The 17,863-nt window shown below is 40.5% G+C and overlaps 1 protein-coding gene across 2 annotated transcripts; it reads right to left on the minus strand.

Annotated features, from left to right (window-relative positions):
• Positions 1 to 4,592: 4,592 nt before the first annotated feature.
• On the minus strand, positions 4,593 to 13,556 carry LOC102998652 (zinc finger protein 883-like). 2 transcript variants are annotated; one of them, XM_057554176.1, is made up of 6 exons: positions 13,200 to 13,556; positions 12,223 to 12,461; positions 11,526 to 11,599; positions 10,935 to 11,390; positions 10,277 to 10,424; positions 4,593 to 6,386 (listed from the first exon to the last, which is right to left on the minus strand). In XM_057554176.1, exons 3-6 carry the CDS (start codon positions 11,559 to 11,561, stop codon positions 4,993 to 4,995), a joined length of 2,034 nt encoding a protein of 677 aa, XP_057410159.1. In that variant the 5' UTR covers positions 11,562 to 11,599; positions 12,223 to 12,461; positions 13,200 to 13,556; the 3' UTR covers positions 4,593 to 4,992. The 2 variants fall into 2 exon arrangements, with proteins under 2 accessions (XP_057410159.1, XP_057410160.1); XM_057554177.1 differs by lacking the exon at positions 13,200 to 13,556 and having other exon boundaries at positions 12,223 to 12,830.
• Positions 13,557 to 17,863: the final 4,307 nt, after the last annotated feature.

Genomic DNA, 17,863 nt, shown 5'->3' on the forward strand with positions numbered 1-17,863 from the left:
GGCTGTATCCCTCCCGTTCTTTCTGTAGGTAAAGTGTTAATAGAGGATCTTGGAATTTCAAAATAGTCAAAGCCGGGACATAGGGGACGATACGGTGGATAACGACCAGGCAAAGGATCCAACAATTTCCCATGCTAACATCTGGATCCTAGCAGGGCCATTCATCCACCCAACTAGCTTTCGGAGGTTCCCAAGACCACAGACCTTTCTTACAAATTGCCCTCCTTCCCTGTTTCCAGGAGACCAGATATAGGGAAAATCTGGTGGGGAGCGTGGCTGACTTGTCTTCTTACCCGGGAATGCTAATGAGCTGGATGCAGGAAGAGCTTCGTGGAAATTTGTCCAGTGCAGGAGCACTCCCTGTGTATTGCTTGGACCTTGAGATTAAGACCCCTATCTTTCTGCCAAGTGAGACCTTCCCTGTAGTTGAAGGAATTGCTTTCCCAGAGTCTCTGATGAATCAGTGCTCACTTGTTTGTTTTTTAAATTTAAGTATAGTTGATGTACAATATTATGTAATTTACAGGGGTACAATATAGTGATTCAAAATTTTTAAAGGTTATACTCCATTTATAGTTATTATAAAATATTGGCTATATTCCCTGTGTTGCACAATATATCATTGTAACTTCTTTTTTACATGATAGTTTGTACCTCTTAATCCTCTACCCCTACATTACCCCTCCTCCCTTCACTCTCCCCACTGGTGACCACTAGTTTGTTCTCTGTATCTGTGTTCCTTTTGTTATATTCACTAGTTTATTTTTTAGATTCCACATATAAGTGATATACAGTGTCTTTCTCTGATTTATTTCAGCATAATACCCTTCCAAGTCCATCCATATTGCTGCAAGTGGCATTATTTCATTGTTTTTTATGGCTGAATAATATTCCATTGTATATATATACCACATCTTCTTTATCCATTCATCTGTTGATGGATACTTAGGTTGCTTCCATATCTTGGCAATTGTAAATAATGCAGCTATGAACACTGGGGTGCATGGTATCCTTTCGATTTAGTGTTTTAATTTTTTTCAGGTATATACGCAGGAGTGGAATTGCTGGGTCATGTGGTAGGCTTACTTTCCCACAGTCTCTGATGAATCAATACTACTCAGTTGTTTTCTTCCCTACACTTATTTTTTAAATGGATATTTCTTATTTTTAAAAGAAATTATAAACATTCCTGAAATTCTACCTTTAACATCACTTTTAAGAGAATACAAAGCTCTCATGTTCCTAGAGTTAAAGAATAGAATCCCAAAAAAACCTCTTTCCATTTTCAGGAAGTGACTAGTTGTCCTTATTGAGGGTCTTCAGAATCCCTTACAAGATTTTACAGTCTGTGGGTAAGGCTGTGCCTTATAAAGGACTTGTTTTGGTTGATAACCCAGTGCTGAAGGCTGGGAACCAATATTTTCACTGAGATAAGAACCCCTTATAAGAAGTTACTTTAAACTTTGACACTGTGCCATACAATCCAGAGCAATCTACAGATTCAGTGCAATCCCTATCAAAATTCCAATGGTATTTTTCACAGAAATAGAACAAACAATCCTAAAATTCATATGGAACCACAAAAGACGCCAAATAGTGAAAGCAATGTTGAGAAAGAAGAATGAAGCTGGAAGCAACACATTTCCTGATTTCAAACTATATTACAAAACTATAATAATCAAAACAGTATAGTACTGGCATACAACAGACACACAGATCAATGGGACAGAACAGAGTCCAAAAATAAACCCATGCATATATGGTCAATTAAGTTACAACAAAGGAACCAAGAATATACAATGGGGAAAGACAGTCCCTTCAATAAATAGTGTTAAGGAAACTGGACCACCACATGCAAAAGAATGAAACTGGGCCACTATCTTACACCATACACAAAAATTAAGTCAAAATGGGGCTTCCCTGGTGGCGCAGTGGTTGAGAATCTGCCTGCTAATGCAGGGGACACGGGTTCGAGCCCTGGTCTGGGAGGATCCCACATGCCACGGAGCAGCTGGGCCCGTGAGCCACAGCTACTGAGCCTGCGCGTCTGGAGCCTGTGCCCCGCAATGGGAGGGGCCGCGATAGTGAGAGGCCCACGCACCGCGATGAAGAGCGGTCCCTGCACCGCGATGAAGAGTGGCCCCCACTTGCCGTAACTAGAGAAAGCCCTCGCACAAACCGAAGACCCAACACAGCCAAAAATAAAGAAATAAATAAATAAAGTAGCTATAAAAAAAAAAAATTAAGTCAAAATGGATTAAAGGCTTGAATATAACACCTGAAACCATAAGACTCCTAGAAAAAACATAGGGGGTAATCTCCTTGACACTGGTCGTGGTGATGATTTTTTGGATTTGACACCAAAAGCAGAGGCAACAAATGCAAAAGAAAAAAAAAAAAGTGAGACTACATTAAATTAAAAAGCTTCTGCACAGCAAAGGAAACCATCAACAAAATGAAAAGGCAACCTACCTACCAAATGGGAGAAAATATCTGCAAAATCACATATCTGATAGAGGGTTAATATCCAAGATGTATAAACAACTTATACAACTCAAAAGGAAAAAAAAGAAAAAGATTAAAAAATGGGCAGAGGATCTGCATAGACATTTTTCCAAAGAAGACATACAGATGGTCAATAGGTACATGAAAAGGAGCTCTATGTCACCAATCATCAGGGAAATGCAAATTAAAACCACAAGGAGATATTACCTCATACATGTTAGAATGGCAATTATCAAAAAGACAAGAAGAAAGTGTTGGTAAGGATGTGGTGAAAAGGGAATGCTTGTACACTGTTGGTGGGAATGTAAATAGGTGCAGCCACTATGGAAAGCAGTATTGAGATTCCTCAAAAACTAGAACATGATCCAGCAATTCCATTCCTTGGTATTTAACCAAAGGGAACAAAAACACGAACTCAAAAAGATATCTGCACCAGTCCGCAATGCCCCTCCCGCCCCTGTTCACTGCAGCATTATTTACCATAGCCAACACATGAAAGCAACTTAAGTGTCCATCAATAGATGAATGGATAAAGAAAATGTGTGTGTGTGTATACAGTTCAGCCATAAAAAAGGAAATCTTGCCATTTGCAACAACTTGAGGACATTATGCTGAGTGAAATAAGTCAGAGAAAGACAAATACCATACGATCTCACTTATACGTGGACTCTAAAACAACAAGAACAAACCAAACTCACAGACATAGAGAATAGATTGGTGGTTGCCAGAGTTGGGAGGGTAGGGGTGAAATGGGTGAAGGGCATCAAAAGGTACAATCCTCCAGTTATAAAATAAATATCATGGGGATGTAATGTACAGCATAGTGACTATAGTTAATACTGTACTGTATATTTGAAAGTTGCTAAGAGAGTAGATCTTAAGTGTTCTCATCAAAAGAAAAAAAATTTGTTAACTGTATGTGTTGATGGATATTAACTAGACTTACTGTGGTGATTCACAGTATATACAAATATTGAATCGTTTTGTTGTAGATCTGAAGCTAATATGTTACATCAATTACATCTCAAAAAAAGTGTTGGACTTGTGGCGATTCACACTTGAGTTGGGTTTTAAGGACTGACACAACATTTAATAACTTTTGATGCTCCCATATTTGCCATTTCTTTTAAGAAAACATTGTATTTATCTGGATAGGCTGGAACCTGGAGATAGTTAAATATCGCTGGCCTGTAAGAGAAACGACACTTCTATTCACCATGGAAGTGAGAGGTAAAAACTATAAAAAGAGACAATGGGAAACATTCTCTATGACCAGGGAAGTTTCAAGAGTCTTATATTCAGAGGATCAGAGGCAGTAGAGCAGAAAAGAAAAGCGAAAAGAATGACAAATTAGCAGACTAGATAGCCTAAGGGAGACTTAAATTCACCAAAATTTTTACCACAGCTGGGCCAGAGTTTCTTTCTATTGACAGGGAATTATGTTGCCCTATAAATACTGTAAATCTAGTAGAAATCAGAAGCAGTCACAAAAATGAGGAAATATTCTTCCAGTACTTGAAAACTATCATCAGCTTCAGCAAAGTCCCTCACTACATTGACTGAGGGAGGTAGGCAGTGCTGAAGCTGAAAGAGGTTTCAGTTGTATAAATATACTTTGTAGGAGATGGAAAATGCTGGAATGAAAGGCTTGTTTTCCCCTCTTCTCTTTTGTCCTCTGTTGTGAGCTCAAGGAGCTGTGTTCACAATCGAAATATATGCTCTGTGCTTTAGCCATGATGGCCACACTAGATTTTGATGTACTGGGGGCCCAAACCTCTATGCCCTCCATATCACTTAGAATATAACATGTCCTTTTTCACCAGGAAATGCTAGTTCTGGGGTGGGGATCAGGAAGGGTCTGCAGGCCACCCACTTATGGTCAGAGGCTTGGTTAGGTAGCCAAGGTGGGAGGGAAACAGAGACAACTCATCTCACACATTCTAAGCTCTTGGATAGTCCTGTGACCTCAACTGGTACTAAGAGAAGCAATTTCAACATTAGACTAGGCTAAGGCTAGTTAGAAATCAGAATGATTTGAAAAAGCAAAACATAAAAACTCATGAATTCAGTATAAAAAATGTATTTTTTACAGCTGCCCTTGTGTACCTTTTCATTGTATTAAATGACACTTCACTGCATTTAACAAAGGTAATCACAGGTAAATTTCTTGTTGATGTTTATTTTTCCAAAATCTCAACTCTTCCAGTATTTATGACCTTTAAACAACTTTTCAATGTGTTATCTCTGACGTTCTTTAAATAAGGAAGTTCAGGAGACATTTTATCTCAATTAAAAAAAATTCTGAATTCTACTTGAGGTTGTCACCAAACACCTTGGCAAGGAGTCATTTTAGTGGATTCTCTGGTGCTTAATCAGAACTGAGCTTCTACTGCAGGCTTCACCTCATTCACCACTGCTGGGGCTTAGTAGGATATGGCCTCTCTGATGTTGTATCAGCATTGCTCTCTGCTTGTATGCCTTCCCACGCTATTTACATGTATAGGATTTTTCCTCAGAGTGGATTCTCTTATGTTTATTGAGATTTGACTTACAGCTGAAGGCTCGCCCACATTCAGAACATTTGAAAGGTTTCTCTACTGTGTGGATTTTGAGATGATGACTAAGACCTGTCTTCTGACTGAAGGCTTTGCCACATTCTTTACATTGATAAGGCTTCTCCTTGTTGTGAATCCCCTGATGTTCAATAAGATGCTCTCCCCTTGTGAAGGCCTTGCCACACTCAGGACATTGGTAGGTCTTATCCCCAGTGTGGATTCTTTTGTGGTTCCTCAGGCCAGTTAACTGCGTAAAGGTCTTCCCACATACATCACATGTATATTTTCTCGGTTTAGGAGGGTTTCTGTGCTTCCCTCCTAACTTGTGTTTGTTGAGGCCTGAGTGTTGACTGAAGGCTTCACCACACTCATCACATTTATAGGGCTTCTCCCCAGTGTGACTTCTCTGATGTATGACCAGGGTTGAGTTCACTCTAAAGGTTTTTCCACACTCGGCACATTCATAGGGTTTTTCCCCTGAGTGAATTCTGTGATGTATTATAAGTTCTGAGCTCCGGCTAAAGGCTCGTCCACATACAGGACATTCAAAAGGTTTCTCTCCAGTGTGGATTCTCCGGTGTTGGTTAAGTCCTGCATACTGAGTGAAGGCTTTTCCACATACTTTACATTCATAGAGTTTTTCTTTACTGTGAATTCGCTGATGCTCAGTAAGATTTGAACGCTGCCTGAAGGTTTTCCCACATTCATTACATTCATAAGGCTTCTCTTTGTTGTGGAATTGCTTATGTTCAGTGAGGTCTGCACTATGGCAGAAGGTTTTCCCACAATATATACATTCAAAAGGTTTCTTTCCAGTGTGGAGACTTTGATGCTTTGTAAGAACTGATCTCTGACTAAAAAATTTGCCACATTTATTACATTGATGGGGCTTTTCTCCAGTGTGGATTTTGACATGTTGGGAGAGGCCTGCTTTCTGACTGAAGCCTTTGCCACATTCTTTACACTGATAAGGTTTTCCCTTGCTTTGAAGCCCCTGATGCTGGGTAAGTTCTGCACGTCTGATGAAGGCCTTTCCATATTCTGTACTGGAATATGGTTTCTTCCCAATGTGGATCCTCCTATGCATCTGAAGGCCTCTTATCCAAGTGAAGGTTTTCCTACATTCATCACAGTCATATGTTTTTTCACCTGTGGCATCCCCATCCTGCAACTCCAAACTTCCACTAGGCTCACTGTCTCCTCTGTATGTGGCATGCTGACACACAGTTTCATGATGTCCATCAGACCCCTCCCTACACCATAATGTTTCTTCATAAGGTTCCTGCTTCACTTCAAATGTCAGGTTCTCAGTCCTCACACCACCATCTGAAACAACACATCATATAACTTGAGGAGAAAAGGCAACTCAAAAATAATTTAAGAGACAGGTAGGAGGGTTAATCTTTATTTTAGATTTAACAGAGGATTTTATATCTTTTCTTTATTTAGTGTCAGGGGTTCAGAGAAACAGGTCAGCCAAGTAGAAGGAATGGGAGTAATACAGGTGTGGGAGTGAGAAAGAATAAAGCATGGCCGAGTTACCAATAGAGTACGGTAAAATTGATAGGATGCCACTTCTGTGATTACCTAAGACTGTAAGTTCCACCTACTATGAGATTTTCTCTATTGACACTCTCCCTTGCTGGTTTGCTGGCTTTGATGAAGAAAGCCACCATATGAAGAAGCCCATGTGGCAAGGAACTGAAGGTGGGTTCTGGCCAGTAGCCAGCAAGGAAATGAGGCTCTCTGTCTGTGTGACTTACTGACAGAGAACTGAGTCCTGCCAACATCCATGTGAGGGTGGAAGTGGATCCTTCCTCAGTCACAACTCAGATGAGATCCCATCTTTGGCATTTTGATTGCAACCTTGTGAGAGACCCAGAAGTGGAGGGCCCAGGTAAGCCATATGCAGACTCTTGACCCACAGAAACTATGAGACAATAAACGTGTGTCGTTTAACTGCTAGCTTTGTGCTAATTCATTAAGCAGCAATTGATAACTAATGTACCACTACTACAAAAATACAAAGCTTCCTAACTATAAGAACTACTACAATTAAAAAAAGAGGAGGGAAAGCAAACCACACACTGAAAATATATGCATGTATATGTATATTCATACATACATGAACACACACAGATAAGTATTTATGCATATGTGTATATATATATGTTTACACTTATTATCAATAAACATAAATGGCTTAACTTATCTATTAAAAGAAAAAAATTACGGAATTCCCTGGCGGTTCAGTGGCTAGGACTTGGCACTTTCACTACCCCGGTTTGATCCCTGGTTGGGGAACTAAGATCCTGCAAGCAGTACAGCGTGGCCAGAAAAAAAAAAAAAAAGAAAAAGAAAAAGAAAAAAAATTAGATTTGGTCACAGAGCAAAACCCAACTCTGTTATATATACAAGAAACACATCTAAAATAAAATGATAGAGAAAAGTTATGAATAAAGGATGAACAAGAGAAAATTAAGCAAATGCAAATAAAAGAAGAAGGCATCATGATCTCAGTTTCAGAAAAAAGGTGAGATTCAGGCCAAAAGCATGAAATTAGACAAAGAAGAGAACTTTATAATGCTAAATATACAATTTACAGTGACAATGGAACAGATATGTCTAATTATGCAGAAAATAACAGAGGAGCAACTTTCCTAGAGCAGAAATTATAGATGACATAAAGAGACAAAACAAATAACAGACTTTAATCATCCTTTCTCTGTCTAAAAAAACACCAAATGGGCAAAAAAATAAAGATGCGGAAGGTTTACAAAATGAAATAAACAAAATTAAATCTTATGGATAAATATGTATATCAAGCTCTGTATCCTGAAAATAGAACATCTTTTCAGATGTGCAGTGACCTTTAATGAAAACTATTTTTTGGGTCATAGGAAAACCATAATAAAGTCCAAAAGGTATAAACAACACAAACATTCTCTGATTACAACAGAATAAATCTAAAATTAATAACAAAATCAGAAAATAAGCCCTTCCATCTGAAAATTTTAAAACTTCCAATTATTGGTTCAAAGGCAAAATACAAGCATACATTTCAGATTTTCTAGAAAATAACAAAAACACTACATTTCAAAACATTTGGGATTCATCAAAACCAGTGTTCAATGAAATATCTGTAGCATCAAATATTTATATTAGTAACAGATATATAGATCAATCTAGCTCAAAAGTTAAAAAATAAAAAGGACAACTAATTAACCAAGATAACCTGCTCATTTAGGAACACTTGACTGGCTTTTCTCCCTTCTGTGTCTCATTCCCCTTCCTTATGCTTCCTGGGAACACCTCTGATACAAATTACTACAATGTAAAATAAATAAATTTAAAAAACAAGTGAGAACATAAGGAAAGAATTAACAAAAATAAATGCAGAAACAAAATACAATATAGAAAAATAATGGAACATTGTAGTGGTAGAACAAAATTGAATACACCATTGTGAACTCATATCTTTTAGAAAAAAAAATGTACTTCTAGTTCTACCCATAAAACGTGCTAGAAGTATTGTTACCCTAGTGGTAAAGAACTCCCCTAGCACCCAGATTTTATACTTCAGTAGCATTCTCCATTAAGAAGAATCAAGGCTCCTTCAGAAAGGGTTGATACCAAATCTGGGTCTAGGGAAAGTACAAGGTGAGCCTGGAACAATTAATTTTGTTCAGAAAGCAAGGATTCAAAATTCATAGGGTCATGGCAAAAAGAGATAGGGGCAAGATGGAAGACATCCATACAAGGCAAAGATGTGTCAGTGTGAGCATTAAAAAGAGTAATAACTGTGGTAGATTGAAACACACTGACTCAATGAAAATTACTAAGTCCATAATGATACTAACACAGAGAAAGTCCTAAAATCTCACGTCGCCATTTGAGGTACCTATTAAACCATTCCTTGAATATGAAAATTGGTAAATAAAGGGGGAAAACTAAGCATCAATCTTGACTGTCTAATATGAAGTCAAGTCAATCTAATCAACAAATAGATGATTTGACCATTTCTTTACTATAAAGAAGAATGCCAGTTAATGATGTAGAAGGAACGAAAGAATTATAAAATCATTCTGCAACCCTTAATAAAATGGTTGACCCACACAAGAATTCTCATTTTGTATTTTGTTGATGGGAAACTGGCCATTCACAAACTGCCAAAGTGACACCACACCGTTAACAAGGGGAAATATTAGCTGTTCAATGGAGGGATCATACTGTCATCATCCTAAGCCAGCCAGGGATTTTATAGTGGGTCACCCAGGTATTCATGTCTACTATTACCTAATATTAATTCTAGCCAAAAATGTTTAACTTGAGTCTTTCAATCTTTTTTCCAGTTTATGGAAATCCAGGGTACAGGGGCAGCAAAATAAATGATACAATGAGGAAGCAACCAGAAAAATCCAGAGGGTAGGAGACTGGCCTGGGCTCATCAAAAAGTCTGGGCTGTGAGAGGGAAAATGGGAGAGTGAAACTGTTCTAAAGTAAAAATAAAAGGCATAACAACCAGATGTGTTATGTGACCCTGGCTTCTATCCTGGTTTGCACAAATCAGCTTTAAAGACATTTTGGAAAAAAATGGACCAGTTTGAATTTGGATTGAGCTTAGATAACATTAAGATGTACTGAGAGGGAAAAGGGAAGATTATTAACTGAGCAAAATAGATTATAAAATAGCACACAGAAATGATCCCTTTTTGGTGAAAGGAATGTGTATATGTATGTATACACACATGTGCACATAAAAGATATACAGATATAAAATAAAAAGTCATCAATCGTAATCTCTGAGTGATAAGAATATCATGCTTTGCTTTCTTATTTTGCAACTCTGTATTTTCTAACTTTCTACAATGCATATATACTTCTCTGGTAATAATAAGAGGTAACTTTCAAAAAAGTCAATGTAGTTTTACAATGTTAATATCCTATCAGGGTCTATTTATGTAAGCATCAAAATACTTGAAAGTAACATTTGCTATAGACAATCTGCAGAGAATTCAACTGTGGATGTTTAAAACCAACATACTGCTGAGGCTGTTCTGAGATGACTTATCAACTGTTAATCATTATTACCTAAAATGTCAGCTCTGTCACTCTTTAACAACTCTCATCACAAGGAATTAACAAGTCACACTCTACAAAAAAACCAAAGGGGAGTTCATTTCAGTCCAAATTCCCTAGAGAAATTCTTGCCTCACCTCTTTCCTCTGATGGGTGGGGCTCAGGTCCTTCGCCCTTGAACTGGACTGCTGGAGGCTGAACTCGGGTACATGAAGATTCTTCATCTAGTGTCTTACGTGTCACTGTCTGCAAAAGGATCTTCTGTTCCAGAGCACAGGCTGAAAGCTAGAGACAAGCAGCACTCGTTACGCCTGTAAGGATATCATGAATTTAACAGGGACCAAACCTCAGGGAGGAGTCCCCAAGAAACATCCCCCAAGAAAGACTAGGAGGAAGAAGCTAGAAACCAGGCCCTAGGGCGCTGAGAGGCAGCCAGAAAGGTAAGCAAAGCAAAGTTTGATCAAATCTTGTTTCTGTCACTTCATTTATTGGCTATGTGTCCTTGGCTAAGTTACACAACCTCTCCGAACTTAGTTTTCATGTGTGATACCACCTACGTCTTCGCTGTGAATGTTGAATGACCAGTAAAGGAGCACGATGCCTTCAGTAGCTTTACCCCCCGAATCTGCTGTTTCCCACCCTTCCCCTCCTTCCCCTCCTGACTGGCTTAGCAAGAAGCTCAGTTCCCTGCTGAATGCTAGGTTTTCCCACTGTTCTCTCAGAGCCTTCACACTTGAGAAAGTTTTGCTCCCAGTTCCCCGCAACCACATCATACTAGTCTCTTCCTATATGTACATTTCTCTTTCTTTCCAGATTCTCCAGCATGGTCACCACCTCCTCCCCACTCTCTGGATGATGTTCCTGCAGCCAGGCCTGGAGCTCCTGGGGCAGGATGGAGAGGAACTGCTCCAGCACCAGCAGCTCCAGGATCTGCTCCTTGGTATGTGTCTCTGGCCTGAGCCACTGATGGCAGAGCTCCCGGAGCCGGCTCAGTGCTTCTTGGGGACCAGGGGAATCCTGGTAGCAGAAGTGTCTAAACTGCTGCCTGAAGATCTCCCAGGCAGGAGGCTGGTTCTCTGGAAGGCTGAGACCCTGATTCCTGGGGTGGTCTTCCTCCAACTTCACTTTTACCATCACAGGCCCCTGCTGACCCCATGGGGCTTGGAACAGCTGGCCAGCAGACTTTCTTGTGTCCACAGCCATCATGCCTGGCTTTTGCTGGAGTTTCAACTGGAGGCTCCTGAGGGCACCCTGGGGAAAAGAATTAAGTGATAAAGGGATACATGGCATTATATTTCGAAGAACGCACACAAGAAAGAAGACCTGTAACCAGGGAAACTAATTTTATTAATTCACTGAATCCACAAATATTTTTTGGAGGCCTACCTTGTACAGAAACTGTTCTAGGTGTTTGAGACGCATTAGCGAACAAAGATCCCTGCCATCATGGAGTGTCCATTCTAGTAGGAGCAATCAATAAACACAACAAATATGAAAAGTGTACAGTATGTTACGGAGATAAGTAAAAATATATAATTGCTGGGGGTGGGTGGGGGGTGGAATGAAGGCTTGCACTTAATGGAGGAAGGCTCCTCCAAATCCGGCATTAAATACATGTATGTTGCCCCTAACCTAAAGCAAATTTTCAAGTTATCACTTTGCACCATTTTTCCATACTTTAATACATACGACCCAACCTGTGGGAGAGGAAAAGTTACTAGACACAGCCAGAAAATTATTGATGTTTTCGTGTTAGTCTGGCAAAACTGAGAGCGAAATCCCACTTCGCCTCACACAATGCTGGCGGCCCTGGTTTAGTCAGAGCGTCGGAATCACGGTTCCCAAGAAGGGGATCCCCAGTCCCGGGACAGGGTCCTGTCTTGGGGGCCTTGGGGCCGGCCTTTCCGGAGCCTCCCAGACAGACGTCTGCTCCCAGCCGCGCAGCCCCGAACCTCCCCGGGCACAGGGTGTCCTCCAGCCGGAACCAGGGCCGGTGTTGGCTGCCCCACGCGGCTCAACACGTCCTGGGGCTTCGCAAGGCCGAACCCGATATCGAGGCGGAAGGACGCCCCCATACACTCACCTGACAGGGACGCAGAAGTGCGGCTCCCGGAACCGGACGCTCAGGCGCGCCGGCTTCCGGCGTCTCCAGGAGGTCACGCCCCCGAGCGCGCGCCCGCGACCCGCCTCCGCCCACGTGCGCAGCGTCTCCGAGTTACCCTGCGGTCGGGTATGCTGCGTGTTCAGTTCGAGCAGTTCGGGACTAAAGGCGGTGAAAGCAGGAACTGTGCTTTGACAACACTAAACCCAGTTCCTGGATCTCTGAAATTAAAAAAAAAAAAAGTTTCGGACACTCGCTTCTTGCCAACCCGGCAGGATCTCTTAACTGAAAATGTAGGGGAGGAGTGCTAGATGACAACAGAGAAGAAAAATGATTGCTCTCTTCCATAAAGAGCGTTCCGGGGAAGTAGGCCGTTGGCGGTCAGCATTGCTACCTGTTTGTCTCCCCTCTGCCCTTCTCCTGGGTGCTTTCATCTCCTCTGTGCCCAGAACCCTCTCCTTCTCAGGAAGGAACATGATAGCTAGCCTTAGGATCCCGTGAATATACTGAAACCAGGAAGAAACACAGAAAACAGTGATGTTCGAAAAGTGGGAGCTGTTAAGGCAAAGAGCTTTGGCCAGAAGGCAGTGGAAATTTGCGAGAATGCATGACCCTAAGGGCAGAAGAGGATTAAATGATGGAAGAGGTTCTACTGTGGAAGAGTTGGAAGAGAGGGCGATCAATGTAGGTGAGCTCACTGCTCTGAGGGAGGTTCCTCAGTGAGTTGCTGCTTTAGTCAGCAACACAGGGTTGGGAATAATAAAGGGAGTGGCAGACACAAAAAGGAGAATCAACATATGAAGTGGGGTGCTGGAATTTTGAAAAACCAGCCAGAACTGTAAAGTTGTCCTTGTCCCACTGTGCAGACCGTGGTGTATTGGGAACAGATTCCTCATGGCTATTACCACAGGAAAGCAAGACTCTCAGAACACTGGCCCTACAGAAACAATGCTGCTCACTTTGGAGTTTCTCTTGTGCTGAGGCAGATATTCCCTGTCCTTCACAGTGCAGGACGTGCATATCTTAAAACAATCTAGTTCTCTCTCAATTCTTCTTTTTTTTCCTTAATTTTTTTTGTTTTTTGTTTTGTTTGTTTGTTTGCATTGGGTCTTCATTGAGGTGCATGGGCTTCTTGTTGCGGTGGCTTCTCCTGTTGCAGAGCACCGGCTCTAGGCACGTGGGCTTCAGTAGTTGTGGCGCACGGGCTTGGTTGCTCCACAGCATGTGGGATCTTCCCGGACCAGGGATCGAACTTGTGTCCCCTGCATTGGCAGGCAGATTCTTAACAACTGCGCCACCAGGGAAGTCCCTCTCTCTCAATTCTTGATACCTCAGAGAAAATTCAAAATCCCTTCACCTAGAAAGAGGAGAAAGGACACGAGTGTTGTGATATTGAAGGGATTATTACTGAGTAGAAAAGGGGAAAGCAAACTATTTTGAAAGCACCTGGAATGAGCTTAATGGTCAGATCTTAGAAAGCCACATTGAAGATGCTACGTTTCAAGGCACGTACCAAGGACAACACCACAAAGCAACCACGGCTTCCTGAGGAGACTGGAGAGTTGACCACTGCTCACATGTGTAGGAACTGAAGCCTCTGAACCCCACACCCAGGACCTTCAGTTCACAGAAGGGCTGGCACCTTGGGGATGTGGAGAGCTGAATGACACAGCAGAGTCCAGAGCAAAACCAGCCCTGCCTTGTAAACATCCCACACATTTCTTCCCTTCCCCGTCCAAAGTGGCTAAACATCTGTCAAATTATACTTAACTAGGAATTATATCAAAAATCCAATAAGTTAGATCAGATAGTATAGGACAGTGGTTAAGAGCTTATAATTTGGGGTCACTGAATTCAGGTTCCTGTGCTGCAGTGCCCCTTGAGTAAGTCACTTAGCTTCTCTAAATCTGTTTCCAATTAGGGGACAATAAGAAAACTAAGAGCACTGGGCATCAAGAGGATTAAACGAGATCACACAAGGCAAAACCACGGCAGAGTTTTTGACAGAGTACACACTATGGATAGCTTTTTCATTTGTGAAAAACTCTGAGTCTTAAGAGTCTAAGGAGAAATGACTAATATATCCATCCCATTTACTGTGTTTACGTGTACAGTACACACTTTTACTGAGCCTGCCCACAAGGGGTCAGTTGTTCTGCAGAAGATATAAAGTGGGCAAATTAGTGTCCTCCTTGGGCCTGAACCATATACTAAAAAAATTACATAATCTTTACAATCCAGAGGCCTATTATGTAATTAGGGCACAGGCCTAGAACACCTGACACTGATGAACAACAGAATGTTAATATGTAAATATATTATGTGGTCCTAGATTTAAATGTAGAAGGAGTTCAAGTATGGAGATTCACTAAGTCCCAGTGGTTAGAGTCTTCATGGGAGATATGGAAGGCAGGATGGGCCCTGGAGAAAGGGAGCAAGTTAAGAATTCCTCCTTCTCAGGTTGGGAAAGGTTCAGGAGTTGAGGAAACCATCCTGGGGCTGGAAATGGAAAGGAGGCTTGTGAACTGAACTAGGAGGCTGGCAAACAGCAGTTGGCCAGAGGCCACCAGGATGGGGGAGATGACCAGCAGGGCACAGTCTAGAAAGGCTGTCAAAGATCTGCTCAGATCTTTATCCTCTTCAGGGAGTGCCCTGCGTCCACTCTTACCCTGAAGTTGTTGCTTCACTCGCTATGGTTACATAAAGAGTTTTCCCAGACTAAACCCAAGGAAAAGGCAAATCTTTTAAACATGTTACATCAATCTTGGGAGTTCCCTGGCTGTCCAGTGGTTAGGACTTGGTGCTTTCACTGCTGTGGGCCCAGGTTCGATCCCTGGTTGGGGAACTAAGATCCCGCAAGCCATGCAGCCTGGCCAAAAAAAAAACCCAAAAACAAAACAGAAAACATGTTACAGCAATCTTGCTCCTAGGTACTTATGATTTTTAAATATCTACATGTGCCAACTTCTGAAAACGTGGAGGGGTCTCAAGACTGAACATGACTGTAATGTAAACTGAACATAGCTAATTTTCTCATTCATAATTATTAGGCTCATTTTGAGAAGTATCAGAAGCCAGCAATCGAGATTCATGAGGGCTTTGGGCTCCTCTCCCCCAGCTATCAGTTCTGGTTTTAGACTGAAATCTGCTATGCATACAGACATTTATTAGCAATGTTCAGGAAAATTATCAAAACTTGGAAATAGGCAAAAATATGCTAGAACATTTTGACTCTTGGGGAATTTAACATTGACTCACAATTGATTAGATTTCAAATGTTTTACAGTCCTATAAAGTTAGAGGTTAACTTACAGAAAACTGAAAAGATATAAAATTTTCCCCTGCCCAGAAGAGAATACTAACCAATTTTGTATCTAATTTAGCAATTTTATTGCAACATTTTTCCCTCACTAATTATATGAATTTCAATTTTGTATATTCTTGTGGAATCAAGTCTGCCATTCTGTTGGCTCCTCCATTAATGAGTTAAATAAAATTTGGACACTTGCTCATTATTTGTTAGAATGAACTATACGAAATGATTGCTTACTCTAATACTTATAATCTAATATTTATAAGAAACATTTTCCTTAACAATTTAAGAGTGAAACATTGACAGCAAGCATGGACAAAAGTCATATAGCCTGTTCAGGGAGCATGATGAATTTCCAGTTTCTCTGTCTGCGTGGTTGCTCCTCTCACATCTTGGGTGAAAGGTTCATTGGGAGGAAATGTTGCTAAGGATGCAGTTAACCTTAGAGTCAGGATCAGGCAAGCAGAATCTTCTGACATCAGAAAAGGCTGAGAATCAAGCCTTGAGTGCCATTCTAAAGGGTGAGCCATGAAGGACTCTAAATGTTCATGCAAAGGTAGAAGGAAGAGACTCTAAATTCTTTTAGTCACTATATATCTTTAATATCACAAATTCCACCAATGAAAACTCACTTCTAACATTCAGTATGTAAATTAGTAAAACCTCTGCTATTAATCGGAGATAGAGCTAATTGCTGTGCTTAATGCTAACTTCCTCTGGAGTGTGGCCTTTCTGATTAAGTGTTGGTGAACCACCCCTGAAGGATATATTACTGATTAGAGGATCTATCCACGTAGACAGTGAGGTCAACTTTTTGTGGTGTTGTTTGTTTCTTAGTAAATTACAGACCATACAACAAGGACAACCTGTTTTCATTAGACAAATGGGATGTAAGTTCAATAACCAAACCATTTTCCTTCTTCCATACAGGATGTTCCTGGAAGGTATGCAATCTTGTCTCAATGTTGGATTGTGTCTATTTCCTAATATCATTTCAGACAATTCACAAAAATAGAAGTGTACCTCAATAAAAAAGACTGTTCATTTTTTTTTTATTTTTTTTTTGATGTGGACCATTTTTAAAGTCTCCATTGAACCTGTCACAACATTGCTTCTGTTCCACGCTTTGGCCCCTTGGCCACGAGGCATGTGGGATCCCAGCTCCCCGACCAGGGATCAAACCCACACCCCCTGCATTGGAAGGCGAAGTCCAAACCACTGGACCACCAGGGAAGTCCCTGTTCATATTTTTTATTGGCATAATGTGCCTTCCTAATCATATTTTATTTTGGCACTATTTTTCAAATAGATTTGTAATAATGTATAAGAAATGTATGCTTGTATATGTAGGTGTGTATACATATCCACACACATATATGTGTTGTCACCAAGTGTTCTTTTGTAAAGAAATCCCACATTGCTTTGTTTTGAATGTCATCTTTGTATATTACAATTACAAATAAGGTGTCAACAAATTCTCTCCCTTTTTTCAAAGTTGTACTTATTAAAAGCTAGCACCAATGTCTTCTTTTCTGTGAAGACTCTGCTGACTCCTTCAGGCAGAATTAATGTGCTTTAACATTATTTGGACTTTATAATATAATTACTTATTGTTTATGTAGCCTATTCTGCTTTAATAGATTATAAATTCATGTTCTACTTATCTCTGCATATGTCCTTGGTATAGTTAATGACACACAGGAAGGGTTTCATAAATACATACTCTGTACGATTAATACTTTTAGAAGCATGTGCTGGGGTTAGGTTAACTGAGGGGCTGCTATAATTAGATATATGGAGGCTCTTGGTTCTATGGATGAGGAAGGTCCAAAAAGCTCAGGTTGATATTTATGGTATGCTTTATTGCTTTTCTTTAGTATTATAATATTAGACTAAAGAATCAAATTATTAATTTCCTCAACTTACATCTTCTCACTATTTGATACAGCTACACCCACTGAATATATCACATAAAGCAGGGACATTGTATTTTCCTCATATTTTCCCCTGTCATTAGACTAAAATCTCTTGTAATTTTAATCTCTATTGAATTCTCACAACCACGGAAGTCCACACATCAGGGGATTAGCTGGCTGAATGACTGATACAACTATTCAGTATGTCAATCAACCTGGGAGAAGAGGCCAGTATGCAGAAGACTTATATCACTTTCCCCATCTCTGGCTTTCATGTATCTGATCTTATTTCCTTTCTTTTTAAATATCAAATGTCCCAAATGTCTTTTTAAATATCAGGTCCCAATGTGACCTGAGAAAATAATCCAAGAGACATTTTTGGCCAGTGAGTACC

This window comes from Balaenoptera acutorostrata, chromosome 10 (assembly GCF_949987535.1).
Source record: "Balaenoptera acutorostrata chromosome 10, mBalAcu1.1, whole genome shotgun sequence".
Lineage (NCBI taxonomy): Eukaryota > Metazoa > Chordata > Mammalia > Artiodactyla > Balaenopteridae > Balaenoptera > Balaenoptera acutorostrata.

What these genes read in the sequence shown, in the direction of transcription:
- LOC102998652 (XM_057554176.1), bottom strand. Translation starts at nt 11,561, where the DNA reads ATGCGTCTCAAACACCTAGAACAGTTTCTGTACAAG. An exon ending in TAGAACAGTTTCTGTACAAG is followed by an intron (nt 11,391 to 11,525) that starts GTAGGCCTCCAA and finishes TCTTTTCCCCAG; the next exon opens with GGTGCCCTCAGGAGCCTCCA. An exon ending in CCACCCATCAGAGGAAAGAG is followed by an intron (nt 6,387 to 10,276) that starts GTGAGGCAAGAA and finishes GTGTTGTTTCAG; the next exon opens with ATGGTGGTGTGAGGACTGAG.